This window comes from Echinops telfairi, unplaced genomic scaffold, assembly GCF_000313985.2.
Source record: "Echinops telfairi isolate 266 unplaced genomic scaffold, ASM31398v2 ScPeMD7_4225;HRSCAF=4972, whole genome shotgun sequence".
Classification (NCBI taxonomy): Eukaryota; Metazoa; Chordata; class Mammalia; order Afrosoricida; family Tenrecidae; genus Echinops; species Echinops telfairi.
In genome coordinates this window covers 18473583-18486358 of record NW_022108124.1, presented here as the reverse complement: position 1 = coordinate 18486358, position 12776 = coordinate 18473583, and the positions used below count along the sequence as shown (strand labels likewise).

The following is a 12776-nucleotide window of genomic DNA, read 5'->3' as shown; positions in this document are numbered from 1 at the left end:
ATTCAGGGGTTCCTCTGTGTTGACCAGCTATAAGCAAGGCCTATTGGGGGCTCCCGCCCCCCCAAGTGTCGGGTGACCAGTTTGCTGCTACTGCTGCTCACACTCACGGCTGCTCAGTGCGAGCCCCAGGGATGGAGGGCTTGCCAGATGCCCCTCTGCCCCGCCCCCTGGTCTCGCCTCCACCTGCAGTGATTGAAGTGGCCCCCAAGTGCCTGTGAGCGCTGGCCAGGGCCCCCCAGCAGCGGTGTCTGCACTGCTTTCCCGTTTCAGATGTACATAGCCCTCGTCTCCCTGCACGCCCTCATCATGGTGGGGTTCCACTTCCTGCACTGCTTTGAGGAAGACTGGACAAGTGAGTATGCGCTGGCGCGGACGGGGCCTGCGTGGGAGGCGGGCGCTCTGCCCCCTCCTGGTGCCAGGGGCCAACCTCGTTTTGCTAGATCTCCTGCAAGACTATGGAGTGCCGGGGGAAGGAGCGGCAGACCCTCTTCTCTCTCCTCAGGAGAATAAGCAGGCCCCCAAAGTCAGATCCGCAGGTAAAGTCGTGAGCAGGGAAAGCGTGCCCCTCCCCCCCGGCCCCCGCAAGAGCAGGAGGCGGCTCCTCCCTGGAAGAGGGCTCTTGAGTCTCACTTGAACCCCTTCAAGGCCCCCTGGGCAGGTGGCAAAAGCTGGGGGGCCAAGCCAGGTTCCCCAGGGTCCCAGCAAAGAGGAGGGCCTGAAACCCCCCAATCGTGTCCGGTTGCCCCAGCTGCCAGGGTAGGATTCCCGAGGCATGGGTATGAAGCGCCCTGCTCCCGTGGGCACAGGAGAAGCCCAGGGTTGACGGACAGCACTGTCACTGCTCTGCCCGGCTCAGTCCCAGAAGCTGGGGGCACGCCCACGGCCCGTGGCCATCTCCAGCAGGAGAGCCCTTGGAGTAGGCTGTCGAGAGGGCTGGAGAGGCAGCTCTGCATCTTCGGGGGCTGCTTCCTGCCCACCCACCCGCCCTGCCCCCTACTCGGGGGAGGCCACTTGCACCTGTGTGGAGATCAAGACCAGGCCGCTGGGCTTGACTGCCAGCGCCATCCTGGGAAGCCCTCCCTGGAAGGGGCAAGGCCGTTCCAGTCAGTGGGGGCATGTGCGCGCACACAGGCGGGCATAGGTGACCTTAGGGCCCCCAAGAGGCAGAGACAGTGCCGAGAGCCCAGGCTTCTCGACTAGAATCTCCCACAAGTCCGAGGTGCAAAGCCCAGGCTGCGTGCACAGCCCTCCCTCCCACAGGGACCCGGAAGTGCAGAGAGAGAGGCAGGCCGTCGGTGCAGGACAGGAGAAGTCAGGGCATTTCCACGCAGCGCGTGGGAAAGTCACAGGGTCAACAACAGAGTGGCAGTGAGAGCCACCGAGCCCGGGGTCCAGGGCCCTGACCTCCCACCACCTGGCCCAAACCCAGGAGGCAGCTCCCTCACTGGGGCCACCCAGGGATGGCCACCCTGCCCAGCACTGAGCCCAGGAGAGACGGTCTCTGCAGAGCCCCACATGAAGCATAAGGAGGTAACGGCCCCCAGATTTGACCTCTGGGCGACTCAGAGGGACACGTTTTCACTGCAGTCCCACAGCCCCGGAAGCCTGACCTGCCCTCCAGGCCCCGCCTACTGGCTGGACCGTGCTGGGGAAACACGGGGGATGAGTGGCCTAGGGCACCACTCATGCCGTTCCCCCAGTGTGGCCGACATCTCCAGGGCTCCCGAGAGGCCACCTTGATGGCAGTGTGGGCAGGCTTCCATTTCAGGCAGAAGACTGCCGCTTGAAGCCCAGCCACACACCCAGGCAGCCTGGTGTTCACAGGGCAAGGAAGCAGGGCTCAGGTGAGGCCCTGGGTGGGGGCAGGCTTGGGTGTTTAGCGGGCCTCCTGGGTGGGGGCCCAAGAGAACGCCCACTGGGGGCTCACTTCTGGTTGGCACCTCTGGCCCCGGGTACACTCGGTAACTGCAGAAGTAAGTGCGAGTGAGCTGGCGATGGTAGGGCTGAGCCCCCTTGGTCAGTTGTCCTCTGCCAAGCAGAGCGGGCTGCCCAGGAAGCTGGTGGCCAGACCGAGCAGAGGCCTGTCCTCCAGCGCAGCCTACTGGGCACTCTCTGAGGGGAGAGAGTCTCCCTCGGCCCCATCCATGGGGCCCTGCCATGCACCAGCACCGGGTTCGACGTCTGTCTGTCCACGCGGACCTCACTGTGCCAGGCAGCAGAGGCGGTGAGCAAGGACTGACGGACTCGGCAGAGCTGGCTTGGCCGAGGGGGCTTCTGCAAGGACTGAGGGGAGCCTGGTGTCGGGGCTGGAAGGCATGCCAGATGGGGGCGGTGTGAGCCCAGCCCCGGGGGGGCGTCCCCAGCCCCACGTGTCCCTCTCTTCCAGAGTGCAGCTCCTTCTCCCCTCCCACCACCGTCATCCTGCTGATCCTGCTGTGCTTCGAGGGGCTGCTCTTCCTCATCTTCACCGCAGTAATGTTCGGGACCCAGGTGCACTCCATCTGCACTGACGAGACGGTAAGCGGGGCTGCCGCCGCTGCCACTGTACACGGGGGGGCCTGACACGCGTGTGCAGCAATGCTCGGACCTTGCTCAAAAGCACGTGCACCGTGCACCCCCACTCCTGTGGGTCACACGGGAAAGGGGCCTGAGTGGGGGCCCCTGGTGGTCTGGTGGTGTTTGCCTGCACACGATGCTGTGCCAGCCCCTGGCAGACACTGGGGACAGACAACTCTCCCTGTGCAGTCACAGCTGAGAGAGGGGGAGAGCCTCCCAGAGGAAGGAATCTGCTGATCAGGTCCTGAGGTGTCAGATGGTAGGTGTGCCCTGAGCCACCACCCCCCATCACTGAGCAACGGGCAGCCAGCCCTCTTCAGACTCCTCGATCCTCTCTGCCCTCGCTAAGTGCCTGCACCCCTTAGGAGGCTGGGTGGGTGGCTGGGCTCCAGAGGAGGGGTGCTCCAAGCTCTGGGAAGGATGGGTGGAGTCCTGACTCCTTTCTGGAGATGCTGCTGGCTTCCAGAAGCCCCTCAGGCCGGCAGTCAGCCCAGAGGGAAGCCTAGCAGGGCAGAGTTACCACACAGACTGCTGGGACACACACCCTCCCCCCATGGGCAGTATAGCCCATCTAAGTCTGTGGGGGGGTCTCTGGACAGCTCAGAGGGCTGGGGACCTCAGCTATTCCTTCCTAAGAGAGCCCATCCAGTTCCTCTGCATGAGACCTGCAGGGACCCGGGCCATGACCTGCGCCCGGTCAGGATCATCCTCATGAGACTTGTGCTGGGGAGGGAGGGAGGGAGGGAAGTGCACCGCCTGCCTGCAGCTCCCAGGAAAGGACAGCTTCCCTTGGGCCTGTGTCCTCTGAGGTTCCTAGGCCATGAAGAAACACTCAGACTGAGGGTCCCCCTCAAGCCCCATCTTCTCTCAGAGAGCTGCTTTGAGGGAGGCCAAGGCAGCGGGACCTGCCCTGGGACCAGCTGCGTGCAAGGAAGGGAGAGGGCAGGCCCTGGGTCTGGCATGGGAGAGGCACAGCCCTGCAACAGCTGCGGCGCCCGCCACCTCCCTTGCACACTCGGCCTGGGGACAACCTCTGCTGGGCCTGCATCTAACTGCTCTGTCCCTGCGCCCTCTGGCCTGTACTAACCCTCTCCTTCCTCGCTGGCAACTCCCCTCTCTGACTGTTCCCTCTTGGCTGTATCTGGCTGGCTCCCCTCAGCAGGGTGCCCGCATCTCAGGGCTGGCAGGGCTAACTGCCCCTCAGAAGTTTGATTTCTGCCCTATTCCACCATTTTTGTATGTTGTTACCATGCTCATAGGTTTCCAGGAACTTCTTAATTTCGCCCCCCCACCCCCTTTTTTTTCTTTTTTTCTGCAAAATGGTCATGGTAGCCTCAGATTGCACTCAGATGGACGGCCAGTGGCCATCATTATGGTCAGCCCCTCGCTGTCTGAGGGCCTCCCCACACCCCTCCCAGCCCACACGCATAGCACACACACACAGACACCACGCACACATCCACACAGCACACACACACACACACAAAATGCACAACAGACACACCATGCACATGACACACATCACACATACACACATACACGCAACCCCGCTGCTGACCAGGCCCTGGAGGAGGGGGCCGCTGGCTGCGTTGACGCTCACCCCCTTCTCAGAGGGACTTGTAAACACTTACAAACATGGACTCAGCAGAGGAGGGAAAAATGAATGCTCTTTTTTGGATGACAGGGCGAAGGTCTCACGGTCGGTCTCTCTGAAAAGGTGCCGCTGGGTGCCCCTCAGGCTCACAGGCCTCCCTCCCCTCCCGTGGGGCGGGGGCCGACTGACCGCGTCCTGTTCTTGTTGCAGGGCATAGAGCAGCTGAAGAAGGAAGAGCGGAGATGGGCCAAAAAAACAAAGTGGATGAACATGAAGGCCGTGTTCGGCCACCCCTTCTCCTTAGGCTGGGCCAGCCCCTTTGCCACGCCAGACCAGGGGAAGACAGACCCCTACCAGTATGTGGTCTGAAGGACCCTGAGCCAGCCAGCCGCATGGCCACTCAGACCCCGCCCCGGCCCGGCCCGGCCCGGCGGCCTGCGCCCGTGAATGTGCACACCGAAAAGCAACTCCTCTCAGACTCTCGTTTTTAATCTCCAGTACACATGGCTGAGCATTGCAGAGAAAAAGGAAAAAAGACTGCCCCCATTGTATTCTGAAAGATCCTCCCCTCTGGGTTGGTTGGTTTGTTGGCGAGCCAGCCTGCTGCTCTTCCGTTTCCTCTCTCAGTGACTTCTCTGGCTTCTGGTGCCCCTCTGCTGTCTGTGTGGCCTGACTAAACCCTAACGTGGAGGGTGCTGCCTGCGGGGCCTGCCCACCTCTACTAACGGAGGGAGACACCACCCTGACGGGACTGTAAACCTCAGTGAAGAGGATGGCCGCCCCCCCTCTGGACCCCCCCTCACCAGGGCAGCACTGGGGCTGGAAGACAGCCCCTGACCAGCCGACGGCCCCCCGAGCGGACACGGTTTGCCCTCCTGGTTCACAAAGCCAATTGCCAGCCTTTGAACTTGATGGGCATCTGGGATGACATATGGTGATTTGGGGAGGGGGGTGAGGGTGGGAGGGCGCAGACGAAAGGGGTCTAATTTGTAATTCTGGAATCCACAAATATATCCCTTCTGATGATTTGGAAAGGCTGCAGGGAAGACAATGTTTCCAGTTCCAAATGCCTTACACAATCAAACAGTTCTGCAACCTCAGGCATTTCTCCTTTGTTACAGCTACTTACCCTCTCTTTCACCGCTCCCACCCCACCCCTAGCATGGTGCCAGTTAATCTGTGCTAAGGCCGACCCATAGGTCCCACACCAGCCCTAAGATGCCCACAGCCCAACCCCTTCTCGCTCGTTAGCCCATGTCTGGGGTGGGTTCACTTTCCCAGACGCCAGCTCCGTAAACGTTCTCCTGCAAGTGTCCAGCTCGGTTTGCGACACGAGCCTGCCCACTATTGCAGCCTCCAACAGGGCAAGAGACCTGGTAGGTAGCCCTTCCCACTTGGGAGGCCGGTTCGTCTCCGAACAGGTGGGGGGCCTGGCTGCTGGCGGCGGAGGTGCGGGTTGGTGGGAGCCTCTTGCGCATGCGCACGGACGCACGCAGACTCAACCCCCGATACTGACCACAGGGGACTCGAGACCTTCTGGTCTCCCAGTTGCTTGGTTGGAAGCAGTTGCCACAAACCTCCTTCTCGGCCCTTGCCTGGGACATGTGCTCAGCCTGCCCCCAGGTGTAGCTGGCTTAGCCCAGTGCTCTCCCGAAACAGGTGGAGGAACAGGCCCCGGGGATTCTCCCGTCCGTGTGCACGTCCCAGTTCCCCAGACCTCTTAGCCGCTCTGCTCCCGCAGGGGGGCTTAACAAGGCCAGCAGAGGGTCCACCGCGTATGCTGCGGTGCTGCTCCCAGCCCCCGGGGGTGTGGGGGGCATGGCGGCGGTTCTGGTGACAGGTGTACGTCCCTCCCTTCAACACGATGCCCCATCAGCCCCCCCACCCCACCACGTCCTGCCTCTAGGACTGCTCCCCTGATATCTGTTGAGGGTCTCACCACTGCTACACTTGCTAGCTGGGTCTGTTCCTGGGCTCGGCCCGGGGAGGAGACCCTCCTCCCTCCCTCCCTCTGACCACGCAGCGGGCAGCAGTGAGCTGGAGGAAGCCGCCAAAGGCACCCTCCCCACAGGGCAAGCTCAGAAAGACTGACTCGATCCAACCAAAGAACCTCCACTTGCTTCCACCGGGCCGAGAGCCTGCTCGTTTGTGCTACGCCGTTCTGTTCGCACAGGCAGCGTCCGCCTGCACTCCACGCGCCTTGTTTTGACTCGCCGTCTGCTTGGGTGTGCGAGCAGCAGGCGGCGTGGCAGTGACCAGAGCAGCCGAGGGGGCGCTGGCCCTGCTCCTGCAGCTCAGGGACGCCCCGCCAAGGAAGGCGGTGGCTGGGCTTTACAGTTGCTGCTGGAGTTGCTGACGTTTTGGGATGCCCTCGACATCCGCCAGTTCCAAGGGCATTTAACAAAGTAACCGAGCTTGGCCCTGGTCAGCGTGGAATGTCTAAGGAACCGATCGTGCCGAAAATGTACCAAACCTTTTTGGGGTTTTTTAACCATTTTGATCCTAATAACAGAGACTTCTCACTTAGACCTGAACATACTGTCTGTCCTTCCGTCCCAGAGAGAAAGGTCCTTCCACACCTCCCTGTGATTCAGCTTCTGGGTTTTCTGCGCCCTCTGGCTGGAAGGCATGAGTCCCTGCCCCCTGACAGCAGATGAGCTCTCCTACGCAGGGGCGGGGGCCTGCGTTGTCCCCAGTTCATCTTCCTGAGACTGGTCGCATGTCGCTCAGAGCCCCAGGCTGTGTGTTCCCACTGGAGGCTCCCAACCCAGCGTCCACACCAACATACAGGGCTCCCTGCATGCTCAGTGATCCCAGCCGCCTGATGCAAGGGGACATCTCTGGACGCAAAGGTGGTCCCTGCGTGCTGATGGGGCACAGGAGCGCTGACAGCGCCGAATGGCCCCCTCCTGCGAACATGAGCCAGAGCAGCCACGTTCTGGAGGTGGAAAGGTTCCCACCTGCCGGTCGACCGCAACAACCAGGCAGGAAGGACATACAAAATGCTAGTCCAAGGCAGCCTTTGCACATTTGCCAGGGCGCAGAGGCATCCTCCACGGTGACTCTGGATAGAGGTGCACGTGCTTGGGACCCTTCCGTTGGACCATGTCCTCTCCTGGACACTTCCTTCTGGGAAAAACCCAAAGTATAAGACACTTCGTGTGACCCGCTTGCTGCGCACCTAGGTTAGGCCACTCCGTTGAGACCTACCAGCCCTGGTGGCAGAAACCTTCCAGCTAAAGCAGATGGACAGACGTCAGCCTCACAAGCTTCCACCTGCCCTTCCACCTAGGCTCTCATTTGAAGCTTCCAGCGTGTGCCTGCCTGCCTGCAGGAGAAACCAGCCAGGAGCGGTAGGGGGTCCCAGCTATCATCAGTGATGTGGAGAGAGCAGGATGGTGATAGAAGCCCCTGTGGGACCCTCTTTCTGGTGACTGCAGAGGATACCCAGCCAGTGGACCTCCAAGTCCTGGGAACTCATCAGACATGCATAACCTGCAGGCCTGGAGAATCAAAAAGAGGGGATCCCAGACATCTGTGCTCAAGTCTGGGAAGCCACCGTGGGCCAGCAGGAGTCGCCTGTGGGTGACCTGCGTCAGTGTATCAGGCTTGACTGTGGGGCTGGACAACTGTCCCATCAGTCCCCTCGGCCTTCCCCTCACTGAGGGCGAGTGAGCCTGTCTGTGTGTCCAATGGGGAGCCAGGGGATCTGCCTCCCCAGCATTCCTTCCTGAGCATCAGCGCTAGGCCCGCCTCTGCTGAGTGGGGAAAGCAGTAGCCCACAGGAAGAGGGAGAGGCAGGGGGCAGCCTGCAGGGCAGTCACCGCATAGCCTCCACACAGGCCACGTTTTGTCGGTGCGACCAAACCCACACACGGACCTTCGCTCCCCTGTGAGGCCCAGCACCCACCCGGCCTTCTCTCCCTGCCGTTCATCTCGGGCCTGGGGAACCGCTGCTGCTGCCGCCACCAAGATGACGCCTCTGTCGCAGGGCTCCTCAAACTACGGCCCGAGGGCCACATGGGGCCCTCCGAGGATATTTATCCAGGCTCCCAGGTGCTTTTGCCCCATTTTGTTTTTTACTTCAAAATAAGATATGTGCAGTGTGCATAGGAATTTGTTCATAGCTTTTTTAAAAAACTATAGTCCGGCCCTCCAACAGGTCTGAGGGACAGTGAACTGGCCCCCTGTTTAAAAGTTTGAGGACCCCTGGTTTACAGGGGCATGGGAATGTACCACTGACCGCCGGCCCTCCCAAACCGAAGCAAAGCACTACCTACGACCTGTGCAGCATGAGCACCCTAGCATAGCAAAGAGGGGTCCCCAGGGAGCCCCTCTGCTCGGGGACACACACACGGCTGATAAAGCAGCCCAAGGGCTGGGGGGCGGGGAGCACTGCAGAGCTGTTTCCCAAGAGCCTTCTGAAGAGTGCTCTCCCGGGGACGCCCCCATCTCAGGCCGAGAGCCGGGAGGCCCCAATACTTCCCTTCCCTGGGCCTCCACTCGTCCTCAGCTGTAAAATCCAGACCGCTGTCCAAACTGCAGGCTGGCGCGCCGAATGACCCCCAAGGAGTGAATGCAGGTGCGCCAGAGTGAATGCAGGTGTGCCAGGCGGCAGCCGGGCCTGGCACCCAGTAATAGCTGCCACCGACGCCCGGCCCGAGGTGTCTGAGTCGTCTTGGAGCCGCGGCTTCCCAGCCACAGCTCCCAGGAGTCGTCACGTGTAACCTCCATCACTGGGTTTGCATCCCGCATTTTTTTTTCTTTAAGGAAATAAACATTCCCCATGCGGCGTAGCTGTAGGGTGTTTCCTGGGATGTGTACTGCCTGTTGTGGGTTGTAGTGAATGCGTGCGAAGCCACTGGTGACAAGGGACCACAGGAAGAGGGCCCATCGGTGTGGCTGCAGTGGGGGGGGGGGGCAGGGGGACACCCACTTTCTGATGAGCTGGAGAGGGGCACAGCCTGCTCTTGTCCTGGGGTCTAGGCTGAGCCTCAGGGGTTTTAGTCCCACGCCCCCACCCCCAAGCGTGCCTTCCCGTGAGGTGCTGGTGAGCCATTCCATGGGTGGCACCTGTGTGGTCCAGCCAGCGAGGTCCCTGAGGCCCCAGTCACAGGCTCCCATTGAGAAGTGCATCTTTGTCCCCTCCCCTCACCAGGAATCTCGCCGCTCAGGAGCCGGAAGTGGGTCTTTCAGGTGCCTCACCAAAGCCTAAAGCTCAACTTTGCCCCCAGAGCCCAACATGGGCTCCGGCCAGCTGAGAGGAGCCCCCGTGGACACCCCTGGACATGCGGGTCCACAGTCAAGCCCTCCCAATGCGTCAGAGCCCTGCGAAATGGTCACTTCTTCCCAGACTCAGAACTGACCTCCCCTTGGGCACTTGCCCACTTAACTGCTAAGTGATTGTGCTCTGCGGACAGCCCCAGGTTCTGTCTGGAAAGGTTTTAAGTTCCACGCCCCCGCTCCCCCCAAAATAATTTTTTTTTTATCCTGCCATAGGGCAGAAATCAACTCCAGGGCAGGAATGTTTATAGGATATCATCAGCTAGTGAACATGCCTCCTTAAATAAGTGTCTTCCATGATCCCGTCTGCCGGTCCAAACCCTCCCCATGGCATCATGGGTCCTGTTTCCTTCCTCTTCGTCAATCCAGGGCCCGACCTACTGGATCTCGTGACCTTGGCCCTTGTTGACTCTGGCGAAGGTCACACGACAGAAAGGTCACCATCTGAAAGGTGACCATCCAGGGACACCTAGTGCTTGCAAACATTGCCAGGCCTCCGCCGCCGCCGCCACCTCTGCCCCACACCAGACCTTGACGTTCCCGAGGGCCAGCCTGTAGACCATCTGTCCGAGGGAGGCGGGCTGATGCTGGCTTTTGGGGTCCAGATTGAGGTGGGGCCATGCTGGTGAGAATCCCTCTGGGGCCGTTGGGTGAGGGGGAGTGGTGGCCTTCCTTCCCTGGGTCCCCGAGTGGGGCAGGTGGTGACTGGTGCCCACCCCTCGTTGTCGGTGCTTGTGTGGAGCCCGACCTCTCGGCTGAAGGGGGGAGGTGGAAGGTGCCTCCCTTACAAAATGACCCTCCCCTCCCCATTACCGTAGAAGCCGCTGTGGTGGCGTAGCAGTTAAGCGCAGGTTCAGCAAAGGAAGGAAGACGGGGTTTCTGCTCCCGTAAAAAAATATTACAGTCATAGAACACCACCCCCTCCCTACCAAGGCAGTTCCACCCGGTCCTACCGGGTCCCCACTCAAATGAGTCGGCATCTACCGATGGCAGCGAGTTCGGTTTCAAGTCTGGGGGGATGCTGAGAGCACGTTCTTCCACTTACACGTGTCTGAGGTCACACAGGGAGAGCGCATAGAGAAGGCTTGGGCCAGAGTGTAGTCAGAGGTCACGTGTGTATTGACTGGCGAGGTTGAGCCCCGCTTGGCGGGGTCTCTAGAGAAGAAAGGAGCAAGGCCCACCCTCGGTGCGTGGAAGACTTCCCGAGGAGGCCCAGCATGGTGGGAATGTTGCTGGTGCCTGGCAAGCCCACCGCAGAGCCCCTGGGCTTCCACCAGAAGAGGCCCCTCTAGAGGGAGTGGTGGGCTTGGACAGACTGACCTGACTAGGCCTCTAACTCCTTTGGGCTTCTCTTACCCCCACCCCCTCTCTCGCCCGGCAGCAAGTCCCGCCAACACCCAGAGGCAGGTGAGTGGGCAGCAGGGGCCGGCTGCAGGCTGTTCCTCCTGCATGGCCAGCCCTCACCACGCAGGTGTTCCTGTGCTGCCCACCGCATGTGCCGGCACCCGTTCCCTCCCTCACCCAGTGTGTAGTGTGCCCCCCGCATGCGCCACCCTCCTCAGTGCTGTCTGCCGCACCCCCCCATGGAGAGTGCCCTGGAATATTCAGGGGAGTTACCGGGACTAGTGGTCTCGGAGATGGCTGGCCCAGCCATGCCAGGATGTTTCTTGCAGGCCTTCGACCACCAGTGCCAGGACCCTGTCCAGCAGTAGGCCTTCTCCAGGCTGGGGCCCCTGGGAAGAGGGGAGGAGAGGAGCTGGGTGGGACATGGGAAATGGGCCAGCTCCTCAGGAAGGGCCTGCTTGCCGCCCCCCTTCCCCAAGCTGCTTCCACACATGGCCTCCCAGAGGCAGCCCAGCCCCCTCTGCCCCCGCCCTGTGGGCCCCATAGGGTGCCAGGTGCCCGTCGCAGTGACTGCAGACCCTCTCTGTCCCCCGTCCCTCCAGAGCATCGAGCGCCTCAAAAGAAAGCAGCAGCCCCGGGAGCACACAGGCAGCTGGGAGACCGTGAAGGAGGCCTTTGGCGGGGACTTCTCCCTGAACTGGTTCAGCCCTTTCTCCCGGCCCTGCCAGCCAGCAGCCTCCCACAGCAGGGACTGGGTGCAGCGGGCAGCCTCGCTGTCGAGCACGGACAACACAGAGACCACGGAGGAGCAGTCCGAGGAGCACAAGGGGGAGGACTCCTTGGAAGTGACAGATGAGTAGCCCCTGCTGCCGCCGCCGCCACCACCAAAAAGAGAAAACCAACAGGGGGCAGCCCCAGAGCCTGGCAGCCAGCGGCCTGCCCAAGGGGCGGGGGGGCCTTTGACTCAGGGGGCTTGTGGCTACGGGGCCCCTGTGCCCTGGACCCTCCTCTCAGGCTACTCGCTGTGATCCCCTCCCCCTTTTCTGAGAGTGGGCGGCAGAGGGAGATGCGGGACTTTGTCCAAGTCCATCTGGGAAGAGTCGGCCCAGGAAGGGTCATCAGGGACCATTTTCCGAGACCAGGAGGCCTCCAGACCTTCCACAGCCCCTGCCCAACAGAGGACGCTGTGCACAGAGAAGAGCTTGCCCTGGTTTTTCTCAGAGGGACGTCTGGGAGCCCAGGGCCTTGGCTTCCAAGTACCAATTGTCAGGATGGCTGGCCTGGGGTGGGACACCACCATCCGGAGGGACCAGCCTGAGCTCGTCGGAAGCCATTGGCTGCCTTCCCGGGGGAAGGCTCGGTTTGAGAGGACCCCGGTGCAGGGCTACACACACACTCAGACATGCCCAGGAGAGAAGGGAGCCTGCTCCAACAGTGGCACCCCCAATCCGCGCCCACTTCACACACCAGTGTCCCCACCAAGTTGGGCAGCTCAGAGTTGCAGCCAGGCTTGTGTCTCACACACCGATCTGCCCGTTAACAGCTCAGAGAGGAGACCCTAATTTAGCTCTCCCTCCTGGAGGGAGCCTGGCAGCCCACCCTGCCCGTGTGTGTGTGTGTGTGTGTAGGCCAGTGTGTCTGTCTGAGTCTGGGTTGACTAGAGAAACAAATCCAGAGAGGCTCATGTATGTGTAAGAAAGAACTTTATGTCAAAGAGTCATTGTACATTAAGAGAACATCCCAGCCCGGTCCAGATCAAGCCCATTAAGTCCCATAGTAGCCCCTATGTCCAGTACCAGTCTATTACTTCCTCTTCAGACTCACAACACATGCAATGACGCCATGATGCAGGAAGATCACAGGCCAGTGGGTGGAAAGTCTAGTGGATCCAGTGGCGGTGGAAACATCTCAGTGCTGGCATGGGTCTCCACGTGGCTCCTCCAGCTCCAGAACTCTGGCTCCATCAGTGTAGCTACATGTGTCTTGTCAGCAGGAAGAT

The 12776-nt window shown here is 61.1% G+C and overlaps 1 protein-coding gene across 1 annotated transcript in view; it reads left to right on the top strand.

The window, feature by feature from the left end:
* Positions 1–11975, top strand: part of ZDHHC3 (zinc finger DHHC-type palmitoyltransferase 3) — a 45805-nt gene extending 33830 nt beyond the window's left edge. Inside the window, exons 5-8 of the mRNA XM_013006137.2 lie at positions 271–352; positions 441–536; positions 2387–2517; positions 11380–11975. Coding sequence (XP_012861591.1) covers positions 271–352; positions 441–536; positions 2387–2517; positions 11380–11637 — 567 coding nt within the window. The 3' untranslated portion in view covers positions 11638–11975. The remainder of the gene's footprint in view (positions 1–270; positions 353–440; positions 537–2386; positions 2518–11379) is intronic.
* The last annotated feature ends 801 nt before the right edge of the window (positions 11976–12776 follow it).